The sequence below is a fragment of the Schistocerca cancellata genome, chromosome 5 (assembly GCF_023864275.1).
Source record: "Schistocerca cancellata isolate TAMUIC-IGC-003103 chromosome 5, iqSchCanc2.1, whole genome shotgun sequence".
In the NCBI taxonomy this organism is placed as follows: domain Eukaryota; kingdom Metazoa; phylum Arthropoda; class Insecta; order Orthoptera; family Acrididae; genus Schistocerca; species Schistocerca cancellata.
This window is the reverse complement of record NC_064630.1, coordinates 435148520-435169712: the sequence shown is the minus strand read 5'-3', so window position 1 is coordinate 435169712 and position 21193 is coordinate 435148520. Positions and strand designations below refer to the sequence as shown.

Sequence of the window (21193 nt, the reverse complement as noted above, 5' to 3'; positions counted from 1 at the left end):
CATCTTGGACACGATTTCCACATTTCGCTGCTTACAATAAGGAGAATCAACGCCATCTTAACTTGCCCTTTCGAATCCCAGTCCTTCTATCTGACTTTTACGATGTAAGTGCGTTGTTAAGGAAGTGCGGTGTTCACGACCTTAACAATTCTTTCCAGTAAAGTTAAGGAATGGCAAGTTTGTAAATGTCTTGCCAGAGTGCACTAGAATGCGGTAACGTAACTGTCATTATTTAGCGACAGTTTAAAGTATTATAGTTTTAGATGAAACAAGGGTACAAAATATGTTGCTAAAGGCGTTTTCTTGATAAAGTACATTATTTGCAAGATTATTATTTTTTTCCAGTGTATTTTGACGATTTTGGCAAAAATTCGAATTTTGAGACATAACTGAAGGAGTGGAAAAAAATCGCTGGGATTCTGCGGAAGGTAAGAATTTGACCGCATTGGTAACAGTTTCACAGCCTTCCCCAAATTACGAGTTGCCACTGTGCAGAAACGAGTTTTAAGTCACTGGTGTCAGCGAGTAGCTTCTGTATCACTTTAGTCCAGACGCGTCGAGTTCGTAATATTCTGGAAAGCATTCTCGGCAATCGCAGTTTGTTAGGTGAAACGGCAACAGCAGCGCCGTCCCCGGGACTGGCGGTGAGAGGCAGAGGCGGAGCAGCCGTTGCGCTGAGGGCTGCAGCGGCCGCAGCGGCAGCCGCGGCTAGAGCGACGTGGCCTGCCCCGCCGCGGCCGCCGCCGCCGCCAGCCCGTGGTGCGAGCCGCAGCCCTGCAGGTACATGTAGTAGCTGCTGTAGTTGTCCGCCGGGCCGGGCGCCGCCACGGGCGCGGGGGCGGCCGTCGCCGGGTGCTGCGGGGGCGGCGGCGCGCGGAAGGCGGCGGCCGCGGCTGCCGCTGCGGCGGCGGCGGCCGCGTGGTGGTGCGCCAGGATGTCCGACACCGAGTGCGACGACACGGACACGGGCCACGCCGGAGGCGGCGCCGCGCCGCCCCCCACCGCGCCGCCCGCCGTCGCCGCCACGGACGGCGGGGAGGCCCCGGGCGCGCTGGCCACCTTGCCCGCGGGCCCCGGCCCGGCCGGCTGGTAGGGGTAGGCGGCCGCCGGGTAGATGGAGCCGTACAGGTGCGGGTGGTGCGCCGCCGCCGCCGCCGCCGCCACCACCGCCGCCCCCGCTGCCGTGCCGGCCGCCGCCGCCGCCGCCGCGGACGCCGGCGAGTGGTGGTGCGGGTGGTGCACGAGCGCGCCGATCTTGTTGCGCAGGATGCGGCTGATGCTGCTCACCGACGGCACGTTGTACTTGTCGCACACGCCGTCCGACAGCAGCCGGTCGCGGATCTCCCACGCGAAGATGCCGGGGTCCTTCTGCTTCAGCTCCTTGATGTACGCCACCACCTGTGGTGCAAAGCAAACCAGCTACACTTGAGTTTCTGTTATATAACAAAACAGCAATTTCTTTCTTTCTTTCGCTTGCGCCTTTTCCCGCAACGGCTCAGGGTCGGCAAGGTTAATCGGATTTGGCAAGGTTAACTGAAGGGGTGGGCCGATGCCGTTTCTGCCGCCACCCCGTACCCCCCAGGATGGAATTAGTGTACCCCAACTGTCTGTGTCCAGTATAATCCATGGAATAGTGCGAATGTGTTTAGATGTCTGCGAGCTTTGTAACTGAGGCGGGACGTGGGGACAAGCTCGGTATTCACCTACTGGGATGTGGAAAACCGCCTAAAAACCACATCCAGGCTGGCCGGCACACAGGCCTCCGTCGTTAAGCCGCTGGACGGATTCGATCCGGGGCCGGCGCGCCTACTCGAGTCCAGGAAGCAGCTCAAGGCTAACCTCGCGTGTGTAACAAAACAGCAATTGCGGGTCATAAAATGGGACGACATGGGCGTAAAATCATCCAGGCGCTGACCATTGACGCTCTGGTAAATGAATACAGTTGCCTCTTGCTTGTTCCCATGTTTTGGGACATCGCAGTCTAGTCCCTCTGGCATCTCATACACGAGGGTTGTCGCGAGCGCCGACGACCTGATACTAGTGGTTTCTTCAGACAGCCAGTCATCAATGGAAATTAAAGCCAGTGGTATCCTGAATATTATTCAACATTGGTGCTACACAAACAATTTCAGCACATAAGAGAGTCGAAACAAGGCCCCGGGAGTAGACAACATTCCATTAGAACTACTGAAAGCCTTGGGAGAGCCAGTCCTCACAAATCTCTATCATCTGGTGAGCAAAATGTATGAGACAGCCGACATACCCTCTGACTTCAAGATGAATATAGTAACTCCAATCTGAAAATTACCGAACTATCAGTTTAATAAGTCACGGCTGCAAAATAGTAACGCGAATTCTTTACAGACGAATGGAAAAACTGGCAGAAGCTGACGTCGGTAAAGATCAATTTGGATTCCGTAGAAATATTGGAACACGTGAGGCAATACTGACCCTACGACTTATCTTAGAAGAAAGATTAAGGAAAGGCAAACCTACTTTTCTAGCATTTGTAGACTTACAGAAAGCTTTTGACAATGTTGACTGGAATACTCTCTTTCAAATTCTGAAGGTGGCAGGGGTAAAATACAGGGAGCGAAAGGCTATTTACAATTTGTACAGAAACCAGATGGCAGTTATAAGGGTCGAGGGGCATGAAAGGGAAGCAGTGGTTGGGAATGGAGTGAGACAGGGTTGTAGCCTATCCCCGATGTTATTCAATCTGTATATTGAGCAAGCAGTAAAGGAAACAAAAGAAAAATTCGGAGTAGTTATTAAAATCCATGGAGAAGAAAGAAAAACTTTGACGTTCCCCGATGACATTGTAATTCTGTCAGAGAGACGTACAGCACAAAAGCGTACAGGCCGACCTCGTCTGTTGACTGACAGAGACTGCCGACAGTTGAAGAGGTTCGTATTGTGTAATAGGCAGACATCTATCCAGACCATCACACCGGAATTCCAACCACATCAGGATCCACTGCAAGTACTATGACAGTTAAGCGAGAGATGAGAAAACTTGGATTTCACGGTCCAGCAGCTGCTCATAAGCCACACATCACGCTTAAATGCCAAACGATGTCTCGCTTGGTGTAAGGAGAGTAAACGTTGGACGATTGAACAGTGGAAAAACGTTATTTGGAGTGACGAATCATGGTACACAATGTTGCGATCCGTTGGCAGGGTGTGGGTATGGCGAATGCCCGGTGGAAGTCATCTGCCAGCGTGCGTAGCGCCAACAGTAAAGTTTTGTCTGTCACTATTACAGCACAGACCTACATTGATATTTTAAGCACCTTCTTGCTTCCCACTGTTGAAGAGCAATGCGGGGATGGTGACTGCATCTTTCAACACGATCGAGCACCTGTTCATAATGCACGGCTTGTGGCGGTGTGGTTACACGACAATAACATCTCTGTAATGGACTGGCCTGCGCCGAGTCCTGACCTAAATCCTGTAGAACTCCTTTGGGATGTTTTGGAACGCCGACTTCGTGACAGGCCTCACCGACCGACATCGATACCTCTCCTCAGTGCAGCACTCCGTGAAGAATGGTCTGCCATTCCCCAAGAAACCTTCCAGCACCTGATTGAATGTATCCCTGCAAGAGTGGAAGCTGTCATCAAGGCTAAGGGTAGCCCAACACGATATTGAATTCCAGCATTACCGATGGAGGGTGCCAAGAACTTGTAAGTCATTTTCAGCCAGATGTCCGGATACTTTTGATCACATATTGTATGTTGCTGAAAAGCATATTCAGTGACATCCATCGATCAAAATACGTAATATGAACAATTAAAGAAAAAGAGCCACACGGTACCTGAGAGCCCGCATCGAAGAAAAACACAGTTTCAGCCATCACGAATGCATGGCTACTGGTAAAGTAGAGAAAATATTCTACAAACACGCACGCATAAGCGCTCCACAGTACAGACTGCCAAGCACACGCATCAGGGCATAACACTGCGCTCTCTGCGAATCGGTGGTGAGCTTCACAGCAAGTGTATGGGCTCATAGGCTTGCTCCAACAGAACTGCAGCGAGGCTTGGACAAAGGAGACTACCCCTCAAGCTGTCAGGGCCTTTCGCACTACCTCAACAGAGCTGCTATGTGTGGTGTTGAGTGTCTTCCTTATTCACATAACGAGTATGCCGTATGCTACTGCCTTAATAAGCTCAAGGAAACAACAGGGGAAGATATCGAACACAAACGTCAACCAAACAATTGTCACTGGGATGTCTGCCAATGGGAGATGGACCAAAGTGTCAAAAGTCCTGAACATCAAGGGATGTATCGTGCCAACCTTGACCGTTCCTGTCTGGGCATGATCTATATCCAGCGCGAATACAGCGCTTTTCACGTTCTGTGGACGGCAACTGCCAATGCGGTGAACGTTGTTCCTCTGAATGCATGGTGATGTAATGTGAGCGGTACTCACACGTATGGCGAAACATAGCAGGAATCACAACGGAAACATTACAACTCACACAAATGGGGCTACCTAAATGAACTAACAGACCTCATCTCCAGGCAGAACACACCATCTATAAACACATGAGATCTTACAGGCATTGTACCAGACGTCAAAGAGGCGACTGAGTTAGTTCGGATGAGGACTCTGGTACTACAGGCTCCTCCAACACCGACACAGAGGACATAAGACACGAAGAACAACATGTAGATACCCAAATACAGGAACATTAAACATAGATGAACCACAGAGTCATATGTTTCCATGTAATCGTGACTGGTTATTGTACCAAGCACCACATTATATGTGTAAAACATTAACCTAGCGTGAAGTAGATTGTCTTACCAACATATCATAGTAAATAACCTTAGGAGGCGCTGCACAGGGGTGTCGGACTCCCTTGGCAGCACTGGTGAAGGGACCTCTACTATACAATCTATCCAACGCTCTTTCATTGCTCTTCTTCAACAGTTTTTTCTTTTATAATTTCCAGTATGATGTGTAATATAGCTGCTCTTTCCACAAAGAAAGAGGACAACGGATCCCTCGGTCACAGCTGCGCAGCGTGAGAGCTGCGTGGTGAGGGCCGTTGGTCCCGGCTAAGTGGACGCAGTGGAGCACTGCGGCCGGCACAAAACTCGTTAGATGGCGGGCCCTACTAGTCCAAAGACAGCATGAGACAAAAAATTCGAACATCGATAAACACCCACAGATTGAATTTCTTTTGGGGGAAAAAATTAAAAATAAAATAAAAAAATCATGATAGTCGAAGGAGTCCAATATGTTTTAGTACATTCGGAAAGCCGAAGCGATTGCCATGACAGACCGCCCCTCAAACACTCTGTAATTGGAAGTCCCATCTGACAATCGGTAATTCCAATACGAGCGCGCGTCTTAGCAAGAGGCATACACTGGTGTCTAAAATTGAAGTAATAGACTGTTATTTCCCCGTCCTATATCTAATTCACGATATAATCCTACAAAACGTCAACAGGTGTTTTTACGATCTTGTTCAGCACGGAAGATGGTATTCCGATCAACGGACAAGCACGCCAGCGATGACGTCAGGGTAGCTATCAAGCGGGATAGTGTTGCCTCCCTCCACAACCACTGTGTACACGCTCACATACGGTGCAGTATGCCACAGAGAAGACACCTACAGACTCTCTGCTGAAGAGAGTCACATGAAGAATGGAAGCAGGAGAGTCGCAAACTTATTGGCCTGGTGGCTTATTGTGAATCGTTTTGTTAATTCTTGGATGAGACGACAGTTTATACAGACTGAAACTGTATCCTGAAGACCAGGACAGGGTCGACCATGTGTGACATCAGAAAGAGTGGACCGTTATTTGACTGTAAGGACACGACGGTACCGCCTTACTACTGCACTGCAACTGGCGTCTGGCCTCAGTGCATCCCCTGGACGAATTGTATCGAGGGAAACGGTGTACAGAAGGTATTCAGCAGAGTGCACTTTATTGTTAGAGATCTGCTGTCTGTTTACCTCTGGCGTGTCTTCCAGAAGGGAACGTCTAGAGTGGAGCCGTCAACATGCTGCCTGGACGGTCGAACGTGGGGCAGTGTTGTTTTCGCAGATGAGTCCTGATTTGGCCTGGAGAGTGATTCTCGACGGATTCCCATCTGGAGGGAACGTGGAACACGATTTCGGGACCCAAACGTTGTGGAAAGAGACCGATATCGAGGAGGATCCCTAATGATGTGAGCAGGGATTATGTTTACCACTGGAATACCTCTTCATGAAATTGTACGGGGGAATCAGCAAGATTTAGCTGCTGTCAGATACCGTGAGGAGATCTCTGGATCTCATGAGCGGTTGCTGCGAGGTGCTGCGGGCGCAGACTCGTATTGATGGACGATAACGCCCGACCTCATAGACCATGGGTGGTTGATGCTTTTTTGGAAATTGAAGATATTGCATTCATGGCCTGGCCTGCTGGCTCTTCCGATTCGAATCCCATGCAGAATGACTGGGACGCAGCAGGGAGACGGGTTGCATGACGTCAGCATCCACCAACCACTCTCCAAGAGCAGCTCTGCAAGAGAAATGGGCGTTATTGCCTCAACATGAGATTGATGTCACCATTCACAACATGTCCGTCATTGTTAGGCCTGGTCCAAAATGGTTCAAATGGCTCTGAGCACTACGGGACTTAACTTCGGAGGTCATCAGTCCCCTAGAACTCAGAACTACTTAAACGTAACTAACCTAAGGACATCACACACGTCCATGCCCGAGGCAGGATTCGAACCTGCGACCATAGCGGTCGCGCGGTTCCAGACTGTAGCGCCTAGAACTCCGGCCGGCTGTCAGGCCTGCACTGGTGCCAGAGGTGGCCATACCCCATACTGAGCACATTAAGCAGTTGTCAGAATGTGTGAGCAAATCGGTAAAGTTGGAAAAAAAAGAAGAACATTTTTGTCTACCGTTACTCAAGTTGTAGTTGATAACGTTGTCTACTCTTTGCAGTGTTTCTACTTTACTATCACCTGTTTATACTGTTTTGCGGCAAAATAAACGCAACCTTGCAAGGTATCCGTTTGTTGCTTTAATTTTGGACACGAGCGTATTTCAATTACCACTTATTAAAGGTCGAAGAGAGGAACTTCGGTAATGCGAAGAAACAAAGTCTCGATACAGTAGGACTAAAAGGATGTATATTTCGATGTTACGACTTCCAGATGTACTACCGTCTGCTTAAAACAAATACCCATCTGAACAACTAAATTGTTCTTCTAACCTGATAGTGTTGCATAGCTATGCAGCCATCATAGTGCAGGTGCAGTGTTTCAGTGAACTTGGCAAAGCTACGTTCAACGGAAGAGTGTGCATATCTGACTAAAACCTCATTTATACAATCAGCATCGCTTCTGCATTCAAGCAGTCTACATCGAGGCACATTAATTAAATTTTTAAATGATGATATTTGTATGTCAGTGTCACAGTCTGCCTTTCGTCGATCATATTGTAACAGTGGTGTTAGTCAGATACGCATATCCTTTCGTGCCACTTTGGTTTTTCCACTTCATTGGGATTACACACCTACACTTTGAAGACTGAATAGCTATGCAACACTATCAAGTCAGTAGAATATGTTTGTTGTTACAGACGCAATTATTTTAAGCAGACGGAAATATAGCACCAAGTCATGATATTGAAATGTGTGTGTTTTGGTGCTATTCTAAAGAAATTTTGTTTCTTCGTTTTACCAAAGTTTCTCTCGTGCACCTTGAATAGACTATCGTTCAAACGTCTCTCGTGTTAAGACGTTGAGTTTTCCATGCGAACGGCTCGCACCACAGTTTTCAAGGTGACCGATTCATTTTCGTGCGGTTCTGTGCGTTCGAGGTCACAAACTCGTCCATTGTCGGAGAAGTACGTTTGACATTCGCAGAAGGCCTTGGAAGAGAAGCGAACAAATGCATGTACCGAAAAGTATGTGGATTCCGTCATCCAAGCTGCTGACAATTCTGAAGCAGAAGGAAAGATTGCTAAAAATATGTCATGGAGAGGCAGAAAGCGAACCCGGCGAGATGAGTTCCCGCCTCATGAAGAAGGCTTCATGAAATGGGTTAGTTAATGGAGAGGACGAAACAAACTTGTCGGAGGTTATATAATTTAAAAAAAAAAAAAGCTATGTTACTCGCTGTTAGTCTGGGCATTGAACAGTTAGTAGCCAGTGAGGCAAGGCACGCTATAAATTAGTGAGACACAGCTTCGGAACGCGGAGAAAGTACTTGCGTTGGTGACACTGTTTGTTCAGCTTGGAAAAATGCGTGAAAATGAAGTTTTTTAAATGTTTTTTCGTTTAAAATGTTTAAATAAATAAAAGTAACTAAAGATCAATTCTCTCTTATTATGAGTTTTAGTTGTCACTGGTTACTTCACGTTGAGGTATGTATGTTTTTGAAACTAAACACTACTTTTGACTTATAATCGTATTCTTATTTCGACTACTTCGCGATTCCAGGCTGATCAGTCATACTTCCGTTATATCGAACTCAATGTTATTAGACCTTTTTGTTAGGTCCCTTGAACTTCGAACTATGGAGTGTCGACTGTATTTGTTCCAGTCCCCTTAGTCAATGACACCATATTTAAGGAAAAAAAGAAAGAAAAAAAGAAAGATTATTAGAGACGGAACGCATCCTCGTAATGGGAAAAAAGGGAAAGGAAATTAGGCTGTTCGCTTTCCACACGAACCAGACCGGCATTTACTTTATGCGATTCAGAGAAATCGCGGAAAATCTAAATCGAGAAGTCCAGACGGGAATTCCCCATGCCATAATGTGACTAGTTCTTCAAAGGTCTCAAACAAATTTCCTTCTTTATCCTTTTCCAACTGAGTTGGTGCTCTATCTCCACTAGCTTCATTATATACATGCTGTTAAACTCTAACATCCCTCCTACCTTCTGGAGATCAGAAGACAGAAAGTTCCTTCCTGAATCGTTGCTCTCTGAGGACCCAAGTCATGGAACGGACTGTGTTGGCAGAGAATTTTCTTCGAAAATAACTGCAAGGTGCGCCACCTGCGTCATAAGCACTCATGTGCCAGTCAAGACAGTTGAAACAGGCGAGAGCAAGCAACAGCAGTTGAGCTCCCTGCGTATCAAATTCGTGGTTACTTGGTTAGCCATCAGAAAAATACTTGCTTTCGTGCAAAAAAAAGCAGCTAGTTTAATACAGGTGTCTTTACCAACATACTGGTATCACATCATAAATTCACGAAGTGTTGAGTGCTGTCTGTCCAAGAGACACCAGACGTGTAACGAATATCATGTAAGAGCTGTTTTTGCTTCCGCTACAGACTTAATAATTGGGGAAGGCTTTCACACTAAAGTATGATACACTGGAAGCGGAATTTATTAGCATTCTTCCTCAAACCTAGTGAATAGCAATTGCCAAATTAATTCCTTGGGAAACCTACACACAACGTAGATAAAGTCAGAGGTTATCACACTCTTGACATAGTGGTCATTAGACGCGGAGGTCAGTTGTACGAAAATGAGGTAAGTTACCGGCAGTGGCCTTTTTAAATGAACCATATACAGATTTGCCTGAACTGATGTATGATAGCAGGAAGACCTCGGCTAGATATAGATTTGTCACACGTCCTGCCGAATGTCAGTTCCTTCTATTAAACACTCCAACATTGTTCTCGGTGTGCACCACCCATTTAAACCAGAACAGATTCCTCGAGATATTGGCGAATTCAGCAAACTTCACAGAATTTCTTCGGGTCACGAGGCAATGTCCTTCGTTCTAGTGGTATAGAAAAGGTCCACTTCTAAATTGTTGCCTCACGGTGTAAAACATTTTATTTTCTGAAATGCTTTCATTAAAACTTCTGTTCGTTTTGGGATTGCGAAATTAGTTACTAGTTAATGTCATCTCCAGACGTTCATTTAGCAGACTTTTATCAAAATTATGCGGAACGAGTAGGTTTACAGGCTACGTATACGTGAGTGTCTATGACATTTAGAGGTTAATAAATAGAACGGTAGCTTAAACTTAGTAAAAATGAACGTATTAAAGTGTCTGACAGATAAGAAAGCAGAGTTTAAATTTTAAATGTAGCCTAAACTCATTTCTTCAGAGTAACTTCTTCTTTTTTTATAGACGATTATTTAATTTTAATATTATGATTGATTATACGTAATGAATTTCATGAACGAATTCATAAATTACGAAGATGCAATTGGAATGCACGTCTCCGTGAAGAGGCAACTCCAGGGTGAATGTGAGCAAAAGCCAAATATGATTCTCACTGCTCACTTTTGCGCAATCGGTATTTTTTTTTTTCAAGCAATAAGTTGCCCCAGAAAATTGTACCATAGGACACTAATGAGTATAAACATGTAAATTTTTTTTGTTTCGAAGTGCAGCAGTTATGCGAAAAGCAGACGCTGTTGAACTTAGTTGTCTGAGCAGATAAACATCATGTTTCTTTCGCTTCAAATTTTCAGCAATATTTATATCCGTATATTTTTTCCATTGACATATTCATATGCTTAATTTACTGTTAATGATATCCTAGTTGTTGTACAGAAGTGAATATACTATGTTTTTCCGAAATTAAGGAAGAGTCCATTTGTAGACAACCACTTATTAATCTTTTGAAAAATAATTAACAATGCTCTATAAGCAGATTGATTACAACATTTGTGTCATCTGCAAAAAGTAGTGGCACTGTCTGATATTCGTTTAGTTGATGGCTCCAAGATCAATAAGGATAGGGGCCCCGCACGACGACTCTCCCTCTACCGGCTTACAAAGCTGGCACAACGCAATGATGTATGCACTGTTTGACATGAAACAGTGTGAGCCATATACGCCCATCTTAGCAGTAAATCAAGTAACGTGAAAAATCACTGCATAAAATCTTTTTTCTTTGCTTTTAAGATTAATGACAACGTCTTTTGCACCTCACTAAGCGACATCGTGCATTCATTCATGTGGACAGTTGCTTCACCGCGTCCACAGAAATAGGCTTGTAATTCTCCTCGGCAGATTGTAAGTACGGTGCGCCTTGAATGTCGGCAGTTCATGTTAATCAGTACCTTAGATCTAGCAGTGCAGTGACTGGGTACGACACTTGCCTAATGCTTCGTCCCATAGTAGCATCTCTGTACATGCTTAGGTCTAAACATATCTTTCTTTGGCAATGACCGAACTTGTGGATCCAGAACTCAGTCAGACTTCTTCGCTGCCTCAGAGTGAAAGAAAACACGTCTCTGATCTTCACACACAGTGAATACTTTGTGCAGTGAAAGTAGCAACACAGGATGCTAGAACAGCTCCCATTGATGTCTGGTGGCGGAAGTAGTGCAGCTCGCTAGCTATCAAACACCAACTAGTTTAAATCGAACTATAGATAGTCGGAAATTTGGGGGGAAGTTGGGGAGATGCTAGCACCGAGTCAGAGGACGAGGATACATGGATAGCTCAGCTGGCAAGAGCGCAGCTTTTGAGGTGAAAGATGAGTGTTCGAGTCCCGGTCGAACAACATTATATAATTTGCCAGTATGTTTAGTTTCCAAATTCTTATGAAGTGGCACATTCGCGTGAGTTCCGTGAAACACAAAATTTGCTGTACATACTGTCTCAGCATGGCAGCAAGTATTTTGTTCACAAAAGAACATCATGGAACCATCAAAAGCTGTTGAGTTGTTGTTGTTGTTGCAGTCTTCAGTCCGAAGACGTTCTTCACGCTACTCTCTCCCTTGCAACTTCATTTTTAAAATGATGTTCCCATCTGTGTTAACTACTGTCACATGCATCCATTTTAACCCTCTTACTGTGGTCAAGCCCGGATTTCCCTCAGTTATATTTACCACATATAATTCCTTTCATTACCAAATTGAAGATTCCTTGAGGCCTCAGATTGTGTCCTATCAACCGATCCCTTCTTTTGTCAGGTTGTGCCACAATTTTTCCCTCAGTTCGAGTGAGTATGTCCACATTAGTTATTCGGTCTATCCACCTATTCTTCAGCATTCTTCTGTGGCATCATGTATAAAAATCTTATATAAAAATACCTTCAAAAAACACTTTCTAGCACTTAGATTTATATTTTATGTTAACAACATTCTCTTTTCAGAAACTCTTTCTTGTAACATGCCACGTTGCATTTCATATCCTCCATACTTCATCCATCGTTAACCATTTCGCAACCCAAAAATTAAAACGTCTCGGCTACTTTTCGAGTCACATTTCCTAATCTAACACCCTGAGCATCATCGCCTGATTTAATTCGAAAATATTCCATTGCTCTTTTTTTACTTTTGTTGATGTCCATCTTACGACCTCCCATCAAGACACTACCCATCTGATGTAATATATATATATATATATATATATATATATATATATATATATAGGACGACAAAAAAAATCTGGTGCTGTAAATATTTCATGCACTTTAAGTGCCAACCCAACATACATAATCGACACCCCAGGGCAGATGATGGTAAGCTGCGCTACCAATCTTAAGGTGCATGAAATATTTTCCAGGTCTGCATTACAAATGGTTCAAATGGCTCTGAGCACTATGGGACTTAACTTCTGAGGTCATCAGTCCCCTAGAACTTAGAACTACTTAAACCAACTAACCTAAGGACATCGCACACATCCATGTCCGAGGCAGGATTCGAACCTGCGACCGTAGCGGTCGCACGGTTCCAGTCTGTAGCGCCTAGAACCGCTCGGCCACCCCGGCCGGCCTCTGCTTTACAACTAGTTTCTGTCTAGCAATAATATTCAAGTTACATATAAAGATTACATCAAGTCAAAGGAAGGTTCCTTGGCGTCAGATACGTAATTGTTTTCATTAACAGTATTTGTTGCGTAACTGTTCAGAAGTGGATAAAGAATCTGATAGTCGCAATGCAAGTTTTTCAGCATGGGTGTCGTATGTTCACACTATCAAATAAGTGCTTTGTCTAATTTGAATTAGTGGAATGTTGCTGTAGCGAGGGTTGTTTGAATGTTAGAACGTGAAAACGAAAGGGCACCCTTTGGACGACAACGCTACATCTGTCATTGAAGTAAATAGGTTTACACTCACATACCGCCTGTCCAAAATGTTCCGAGACTGATTCTCTTCCTAGCGTGTAAGCAGCGTTAGCGCAGTAATTACTGTGGTAGTTTGAATGTTCAAATGTGTGTGAATTCAAAATGTTCAGATGTGTGTGAAATCTTATGGGACTTAACTGCTACGGTCATCAGTCCCTAAGCTTACACACTATTTAACCTAAATTATCCTAAGAACAAACACACACACTCATGCCCGGGGAAGGACTCGAACCTCCGCCGGGACCAGCCGCACAGTCCATGACTACAGCGCCTGAGACCGCTCGGCTAATCCCGCGCGGCGTGTGTTAACTGCTAAGGGACCAAACTGCTGAGGTCATCGGTCCCTAAGCTTACACACTACACTACTTAAACTACCCTACGCTAAGGACAACAAACACACCAGTGCCCGACGGAGGACTCGAACCTCTGGCGGGAGGGGGCGCGCAATCCGTGACATGGCTCCTCTACCCGCGCGGCCATTCCGCGCGGACGGTAGTTTGAACTAGCAAACAACTGTGAACAATAAATGCGCATTCGACCAGTCAGTTGGGAGCAGGCATTGTTAACAGACCATGACGTATCAATATTATTGCATCACAAATCGGAATGGAACAACATTTCTAAATCAAGTTTTCAAGACATTCTGCAGAATGTTTTCATAAACAGAGAGGTGCGCTCAAAGTTTGTATCGTGCACCTTGACTCCCGAACTAAAACGACACGTGCACGCCTGTCGCGACTGCATGGATGTCCAAAACGTGGACAATGCTTTTCTAGAAAAATACCATCACGGGTGACGGGACTTAATGTTGTCGGTTTGAAACTATTACAAAACGACAAAATGCAAAAATTCACATGGTCAACACTTTGAATGACATTGGAGCCAATGTGATAAACGAGTTGAAGAAGGACTTTTCTGACAGTTCCACGTGATTATATGAACATTCTGTGCGTTGTACTCTAGTGGGGGGGGGGGGGGGGAGGTGCGGGGGAGGGGGAGCTTTCAAATGGCTCTGAGCACTATGGGACTTAACTACTGAGGTCATCAGTCCCCTAGAACTCAGAACTACTTAGACCTAACTAACCTAACGACATCACACACATCCATGCCCGAGGCAGGATTCGAACCTACGAGGTTCCGGAATGAAGCGCCTAGAACCGCTCGGCCACCGCGGCCGGCGGGGGACCTTTATAAGGCACCTAAACCATTGAAGCCACCATCTTCACCTTTCTCTATTTGTATTAATCCAGAACCGAAACAATTGGGACAGGCCGGGTGCAGTGTAAAAATACGTGACCCACAGTGAAGTGACATATTTGAGTTAATGGAATGCTGCTGTAGCGGAATGTGTTTGGATAACGTAGTGTTAATACGTTACCTGAAGACAGTCGCTTGTCTGAAAGTGGTTGACTAAAAATAAATATACATGTCAACAGCGTACGTTTCCATAAACTAGTTCTTTAGCTACAGTGGAGGTGTGCAGCAGAACCTACAGGAAATATAATAAACTGAGCGTGTGCGGTGCCTACCTTGGGCGTGGTGACGCGCGGCTTGCTGCCGCCGATGGCGCCGGGCAGGATGGAGCCGGTCTCGTGGTAGCGCGCCAGGATCTTGGAGACGCAGCCGTGCGAGACGCGCAGCTGGCGCGAGATGTCGCACGGCCGGATGCCCAGCTGCGCCAGCTCCACGATGCGCATGCGCACCGCGTTGGGCAGCGGCCGCCCGTTCACGAAAACGCCGCCCAGCTGGTTCACCTCCCCGTACTGCTGCTGGCACTGCGACTCTGCAACACAGCACGGCACGCCAGCCGTCACATCTCTGGTCGCAGGCAAACGCACTCAGTGGAAGTACACTACTGGCCATTAAAATTGTTACACCACGAAGATGACGTGCTACAGACGCGAAATTTAACTGACAGGAACAAGATACTGTGATATGCAAATGATTAGCTTTTCAGACTATTCACACAAGGTTGGCGCCGGTGGCGACACCTACAACGTGCTCACATGAGGAAAGTTTCCAACCGATTTCTCATACACAGACAGCAGTTGACCGGCGTTGTCTGGTGAAACGTTGTTGTGGTGCCTAGTGTAAGGAGGAGAAATGCGTACCATCACGTTTCCGACTTTGATAAAGATCGGATTGTAGCCTATCGCGATTGTGGTTTATCGTATCGCGACATTGCTGCTCGCGTTGGTCGAGATCCAATGACTGTTAGCAGAATATGGAATCGGTGCGTTCAGGAGGGTAATGCGGAACGCCGTGTTGGATCCCAACGGCCTCGTATCACTAGCAGTCGAGATGACAGGCATCTTATCCGCATGGCTGTAACGGATCGTGCAGCCACGTCTCGATCCCTGAGTCAACACATGGTGACGTTTGCAAGACAACAACCATCGCCTGCGATGGTGTACTCAACGACGAACCTGGGTGCACGAATGGCAAAACGTCATTTTTCGGATGAATCCAGGTTCTGTTTACAGCATCATGACGGTCGCACCCGTGTTTGGCGACATCGCGGTGAACAACGCACATTGGAAGCGTGTATTCGTCATCGGCATACTGGCGTATCACACGAGGTGATGGCATGGGATGTCATTGGTTACACGTCTCGGTCACCTCTCGTTCGCATTGACGGCACTTTGAACAGTGGACTTTACATTTCAGATGTGTTACGACCCGTGGCTCTACCCTTCATTCGATCCCTGTGAAACCCTACATTTCAGCAGGGTAATGCACGACCGCATGTTGCAGGCCCTGTACGGGCCTTTGTGGACACAGAAAATGTTCGACTGCTGCCCAGGCCAGCATATTCTCCAGATCTCTCACCAATTGAAAACATCTGGTCAATGGTGGCCGAGCAGCTGGCTCGTCACAATACGCCAGTCACTACTCTTGATGAACTGTGATATCGTGCTGAAGCTGCGTGGGCAGCTGTACCTGTACACGCCATCCAAGCTCTCTTTGACTCAATGCCCAGGTGTACCAAGGCCGTTATTACGGCCAGAGGTGGTTGTTCTGAGTACTGATTTCTCAGGATCTATGCACCCAAATTGCGTGAAAATGTAATCACATGTCAGTTCTAGTGTAATATATTTGTCCAATGATTACCCGTTTATCATCTGCACTTCTTCTTGGTGTAGCAATTTTAATGGCCAGTAGTGTACTATTGCGCACAAGAGAAGAATCATAAGCTAATGAACTGCCGATGGATTAGCATTTGCCTCTAGCCATCACTCCACCATCGCATTCTACCTGCACGGTGGACCTGAATGCCACCAATAAAATTTCGGAAATTGTTTAGGGTTCATCCTGTAGATAGTAATTGTGGTCGTTATTATATGATCTGATAGTATGTATACAACCTGTGCTTAAAAGTTAGACGGCCCTTTCTTTCACAGCGGTTTTTTTATTAAGCACAAGTTTAGACGAGCCAGTGCCGTGGCGTAGCGGCTGTAGGCAAGTCTGGTAAACTGCATACGACTCGTGACGTAAAACATAAACAATCGCGAGACTGAGTACCGCCTATTGGCGCTAAGGGCACATGACACGGCAAGGAAAATGTACAAGCGCAGCAGAGACCAATAGGGAATCATTCATGCGTCAGTACGGGCCGCATATGGTGAAGCAGGTTGACATAGACAACGCTGATAATCATCAGGTAGCTATAGCACGGAGGCTGGGAACAAGCACATCAAACGGCGAAGCTGGTAGGGTATTCGTGTGCTACTGTCGTAAATATCTATGGAAAGTGGTTAAAGGATGTCGGTGCCGCGTGTAGGCAACAAGGTACTGGACGTCCTCGCCTCATCACAGAACGTGGAGGCTGGTGACTCGTCCGCTCTGTAAAGTGGGATAGGCGGAGTTCTGTGGCAGATCTGACAGCACAGTACAATAGACACAAGCGTTTCAGAGCACACCGTTGAGCCCACACTGTTAATAACGGGGCTCCGCACTAGACAACACGTATGTTCCCCCAACGACGTCTGAATTACGATTGAAGCGGAGATCATCGAGATTAAGCCGCTGATCAATGGAAACGAGTCATCAGCTCGGTGAGTTACGGTTCTTGTTGTAGCAGGTCGACAGTCCTCTTCGGATGCTTTGTAATCCATGAGAAGCCTGCTCGGAACCTGTAACACGTCACGGACACACGCCGCTAAGTGTTGTATTATGCTCTTCGAGACATTCACCTGGCCTCGAGGTTTGTGGACTACTAGAATATTACTGAAGACCACGTGCATCCCTTCATGCTTAAAGACTTCCCCTGCAGGAAGCAGGGTAACTGTCCCTGTCACAAGGTCAGTGGTTTGCGGAATGTGCTAGCAAACTCACGTTGATGTCTCGAATACCAAATTTGACTGACCTTAACCCTATGGAGCAAGTCTGGTTCGCTATCGGGCGATGTTTCCACTCCCGAAAGCCACTTCGGGAATTGCTTGACCGGTGAGTGGACATCTGGTGCCACATACCTGTGGAAACCTACCAACCACTTGTAGAATTTTTGCCACGTGAAATCACAGCGGTATTGCGTTCCAGAGGGGATCAACCTGCTGTTTAGCGGGTAGTCATAATTTTTTGGCTCGTCAGTGTACACATTCTTTTGACAAGATATATGAGCGCTAAAATATACTTCTTGTTCCTAACTGCCTCTTCAATCCGAATAGCTCTATACTCCACATATCCTCCACCTTATTTTCTACTAGTCTGAGAATTCTCCTAATGAGAGTCATTGTTGTATGTGATGCGAAATTTTTGGCTGCCTCCTCCTTTGATATGGGAACCATGATGCTTTTCTGGAGACGGTCGGTACATTTTCCGTGCTATGCACGAAAAACTCGACGTCTATTAAAAGTCTGGAGGCTGGCCTGGGACATTTTCCGGTAATTTTTGGCGCAACGGACCCATGGCCTCTAGTGGCTGATCGCCATTTGCCTTTGTATCTGTACCGCAGTGAAAACATCTGAACAAATTAGCAAATTCGACGGTATGCACTGTGTGTTTTGTTCGGAAACAAACATGTCCCATTCGCTCGCGCTACTTTCAGCTGACAACAGTAGTACCCCCTGCACATTTCGCTCTAAAACTTACATTCAGTGCTCCTCGGTTCTGCCTCTGGCTTGCCTTTACCGCAGTGATACTTGTACGGCTATAGTGAAACACAGCAGAATGTATAGGAGTACTGATGAAGCTGGCCGATATGCACCTCGAGTATGTGCTCACAAAATGCACAAAGGTAACTGTCGTAACAAACCGAGGAAATCATAATTACAGTATTAGTCTGCAACAAGCCATTGGAGACAATCGGTACCCTTGACTTCTTAAGTAATAGAACACAGTACGTTGTCCTCGATGGTGAGTGTTCATCAGAGGTGAGGGTATCATCTGGAGTGCCCCAGGGAAATGTGGTAGGTCCGCTGTTGTTTTCTATCTACATAAATGATCTTTTGGATAGGGTGGATAGCAGTGTGCGGCTGTTTGCTGATGATGCTGTGGTGTACGGGAAGGTGTCGTCGTTGAGTGACTGTAGGAGGATACAAGATGACTTGGACAGGATTTGTGATTGGTGTAAAGGATGGTAGCTAACTCTAAATATAGATAAATGTAAATTAATGCAGATGAGTAGGGAAAAGAACCCCATAATGTTTGAATACTCCATTAGTAGTGTAGCGCTTGACACAGTCACGTCGATTAAATATTTGGTCGTAACATTGCTGAGCGATATGAAGTGGGACAAGCATGTAATGGCAGTTGTGGGGAAGGCGGATAGTCATCTCCGGTTCATTGGTAGAATTTTGGGAAGATGTGGTTCATCTGTAAAGGAGACCGCTTATAAAACACTAATACGACCTATTCTTGAGTACTGCTCGAGCGTTTGGGATCCCTATCAGGTCGGATTGAGGGAGGACATATAAGCAATTCAGAGGCGGGTTGCTAGATTTGTTACTGGTAGATTTGATCATCACGCGAGTGTTACGGAAATGCTTCAGGAACTCGGGTGGGAGTCTCTGGAGGAAAGGAGGCGTTCTTTTCGTGAATCGCTAATTATATTTGAGGCTGATTGCAGTAAAATTTTACTGCCGCCAACCTATATTTCGGGGAAAGACCACAAAGATAAGATAAGAGAGAGTAGGGCTCGTACAGAGGCATATATAGGCAGTCATTTTTCCCTCGTTCTGTTTGGAAGTGGAACAAGGAGAGAAGATGCTAGTTGTGGTACTTGGTACCCTCCGCCACGCACCGTATGGTGGATTGCAGAATATGTATGTAGATGTAGATGTACCCTGATAATAAAATACTCTGAAAGAATCCTTGAACAGTCTCTAAAATATTTGTCGGTGGTGTTAATTTTCAGCATGTGTAGTAACAGCCGCATGGAATATGGAAAGCGGTACACTAGAGCAGGGTAAAAAGCTCTCGGGTTGGTAGTGAAGGATTGCGCTAATGTGAATAATCCGTTTATTTTCTAAGTATTCTCGATTAAAGTCAATGCACTTTGCATCATCGGTGACATCAGTTTCCTCAGGATTAGGCCGTAGCGAATTCTCGCAAACGATTACCTCCATTTAGATCTATATTTATATTCAAAGAACCGCTGTGTGACAAAGGGTTCTCCTTCTTGTACCACACCTTAACGTTTCATTCCATTCCCTTCACGGGAAAGAGGACTTTTTGTACACCACTATGTGAACTGTCGCTTACCTATTTCTTTCTTCGCAAGGCGCAAAGAATATCGCTTGTTTACGCCCTGAAAGACAGATTTCGAAGTTTTCTGAGCAGGTTCCCATGAGATTTAATCGTCTTTCCTCTACTGTCTAACAGTAAGTATGTGAGTTGTGCTGTTATCTGTACTCCCTGCCTGGGCTCCAACCAGACTATGAACCATTGTTGCACACGCGCCGCTATTTGTAAGATGGATGTGAGTTCGACTCGCATCTACGCCCTTTGGCGCTCTTTAGTTTTTCAGCGCCCGTGCTGATATTCGCTCAAAATCACAATCTCTTAGCATTTTCCAGCTCTGGTGGATATGTCTGCAAGCTATATTTTAACGACCGATGACCTCAGCAGTCTGGTCCCTTAAGAATTCACACACACGTTATATTTTAACAAACTGAATTCCGAACTCCAAGCTTTTTTCCAAAAAAAAAGAAAAAAATAAATAAAATAAAATAAAAATAAAAAGTAAAATAAATGAAACCACCATTCATGTTTGTTACCTTTTCCGACACATTTACTCGATAGACTCCTTAATTAGACTCTCCCAGATAGTTTGCGTTTGCACCACGATGCTGGTCTCCTCGTATTTCATTTCGTGATTATATTGAGGACATTTCTGGGCAACAGTTTATTTGCTTCTTTGATTTAGTCAGGTGTGTCGCTGATGTTTCTTGCCTCTCTCCTCGACTGTTCTGATAGGCTGCCCCACGTAAGACATGCCAAATTCGCATGGAATGCGGTACAAACCCGGATTTCGGATCGTCTTTAATATTACGAAGAAGGCTATTTATCTTTGTTGACGCTAGTAAAATGAAATGATCCCATGTTTCCGTAGAAGTCTACTGATCTTTCCGGATATTGGACAGGGTAGCCTTAAAAGAACCCTTTTCCCCTGCTAGCAAAAATGGAAACAGGGACAAAATCTTTCTGTCAAGGCAGTGGTACAGTACGTTATCAGATATCTTTTTCTATTGGCAGCGTGAAATTATACCAACCCTTTCTACTCAGTCATGTTTTTAGACGATAGTTGTTGTTGTTGTTGTTGTTGTTGTGGTCTTCAGTCTAGAGACTGGTCTGATGGTTTGATGCAGCTCTCCATGCTACTGCAGACGATTAGCAACACATAAAAATATATACTGCAGGAAGGGTGCTTTACAAACAAATAAGAGTCGTATTGAGAGTCTTCAAAAGTACAGACAATTACGAAACACCGATTGAATAATAACACCACTGAAAATATGGCAAAGAGTGCACGAATTATCGCACTTAAGCACAAAAGACATACCGGCAATCATTGCCAGGAAAATGGGATAGTTACGGTCGCAGGTTCGAATCCTGCCTCGGGCATAGATGTGCGTGATGTCCTAAGGTTAGTTAGGTTTAAGTAGTTCTAAGTTCCAGGAGACCGATGACA

General features: G+C 45.6%; 1 protein-coding gene across 1 annotated transcript in view; it reads right to left on the bottom strand.

Moving 5' to 3' along the window:
- Nucleotides 1-708: 708 nt before the first annotated feature.
- Nucleotides 709-21193, bottom strand: part of LOC126188591 (paired box protein Pax-1-like) — a 316530-nt gene continuing 296045 nt past the window's right edge. Inside the window, exons 3-4 of the mRNA XM_049930193.1 lie at nt 14592-14845; nt 709-1398 (exon numbers count right to left, since the gene is read on the bottom strand). Coding sequence (XP_049786150.1) covers nt 709-1398; nt 14592-14845 — 944 coding nt within the window. The remainder of the gene's footprint in view (nt 1399-14591; nt 14846-21193) is intronic.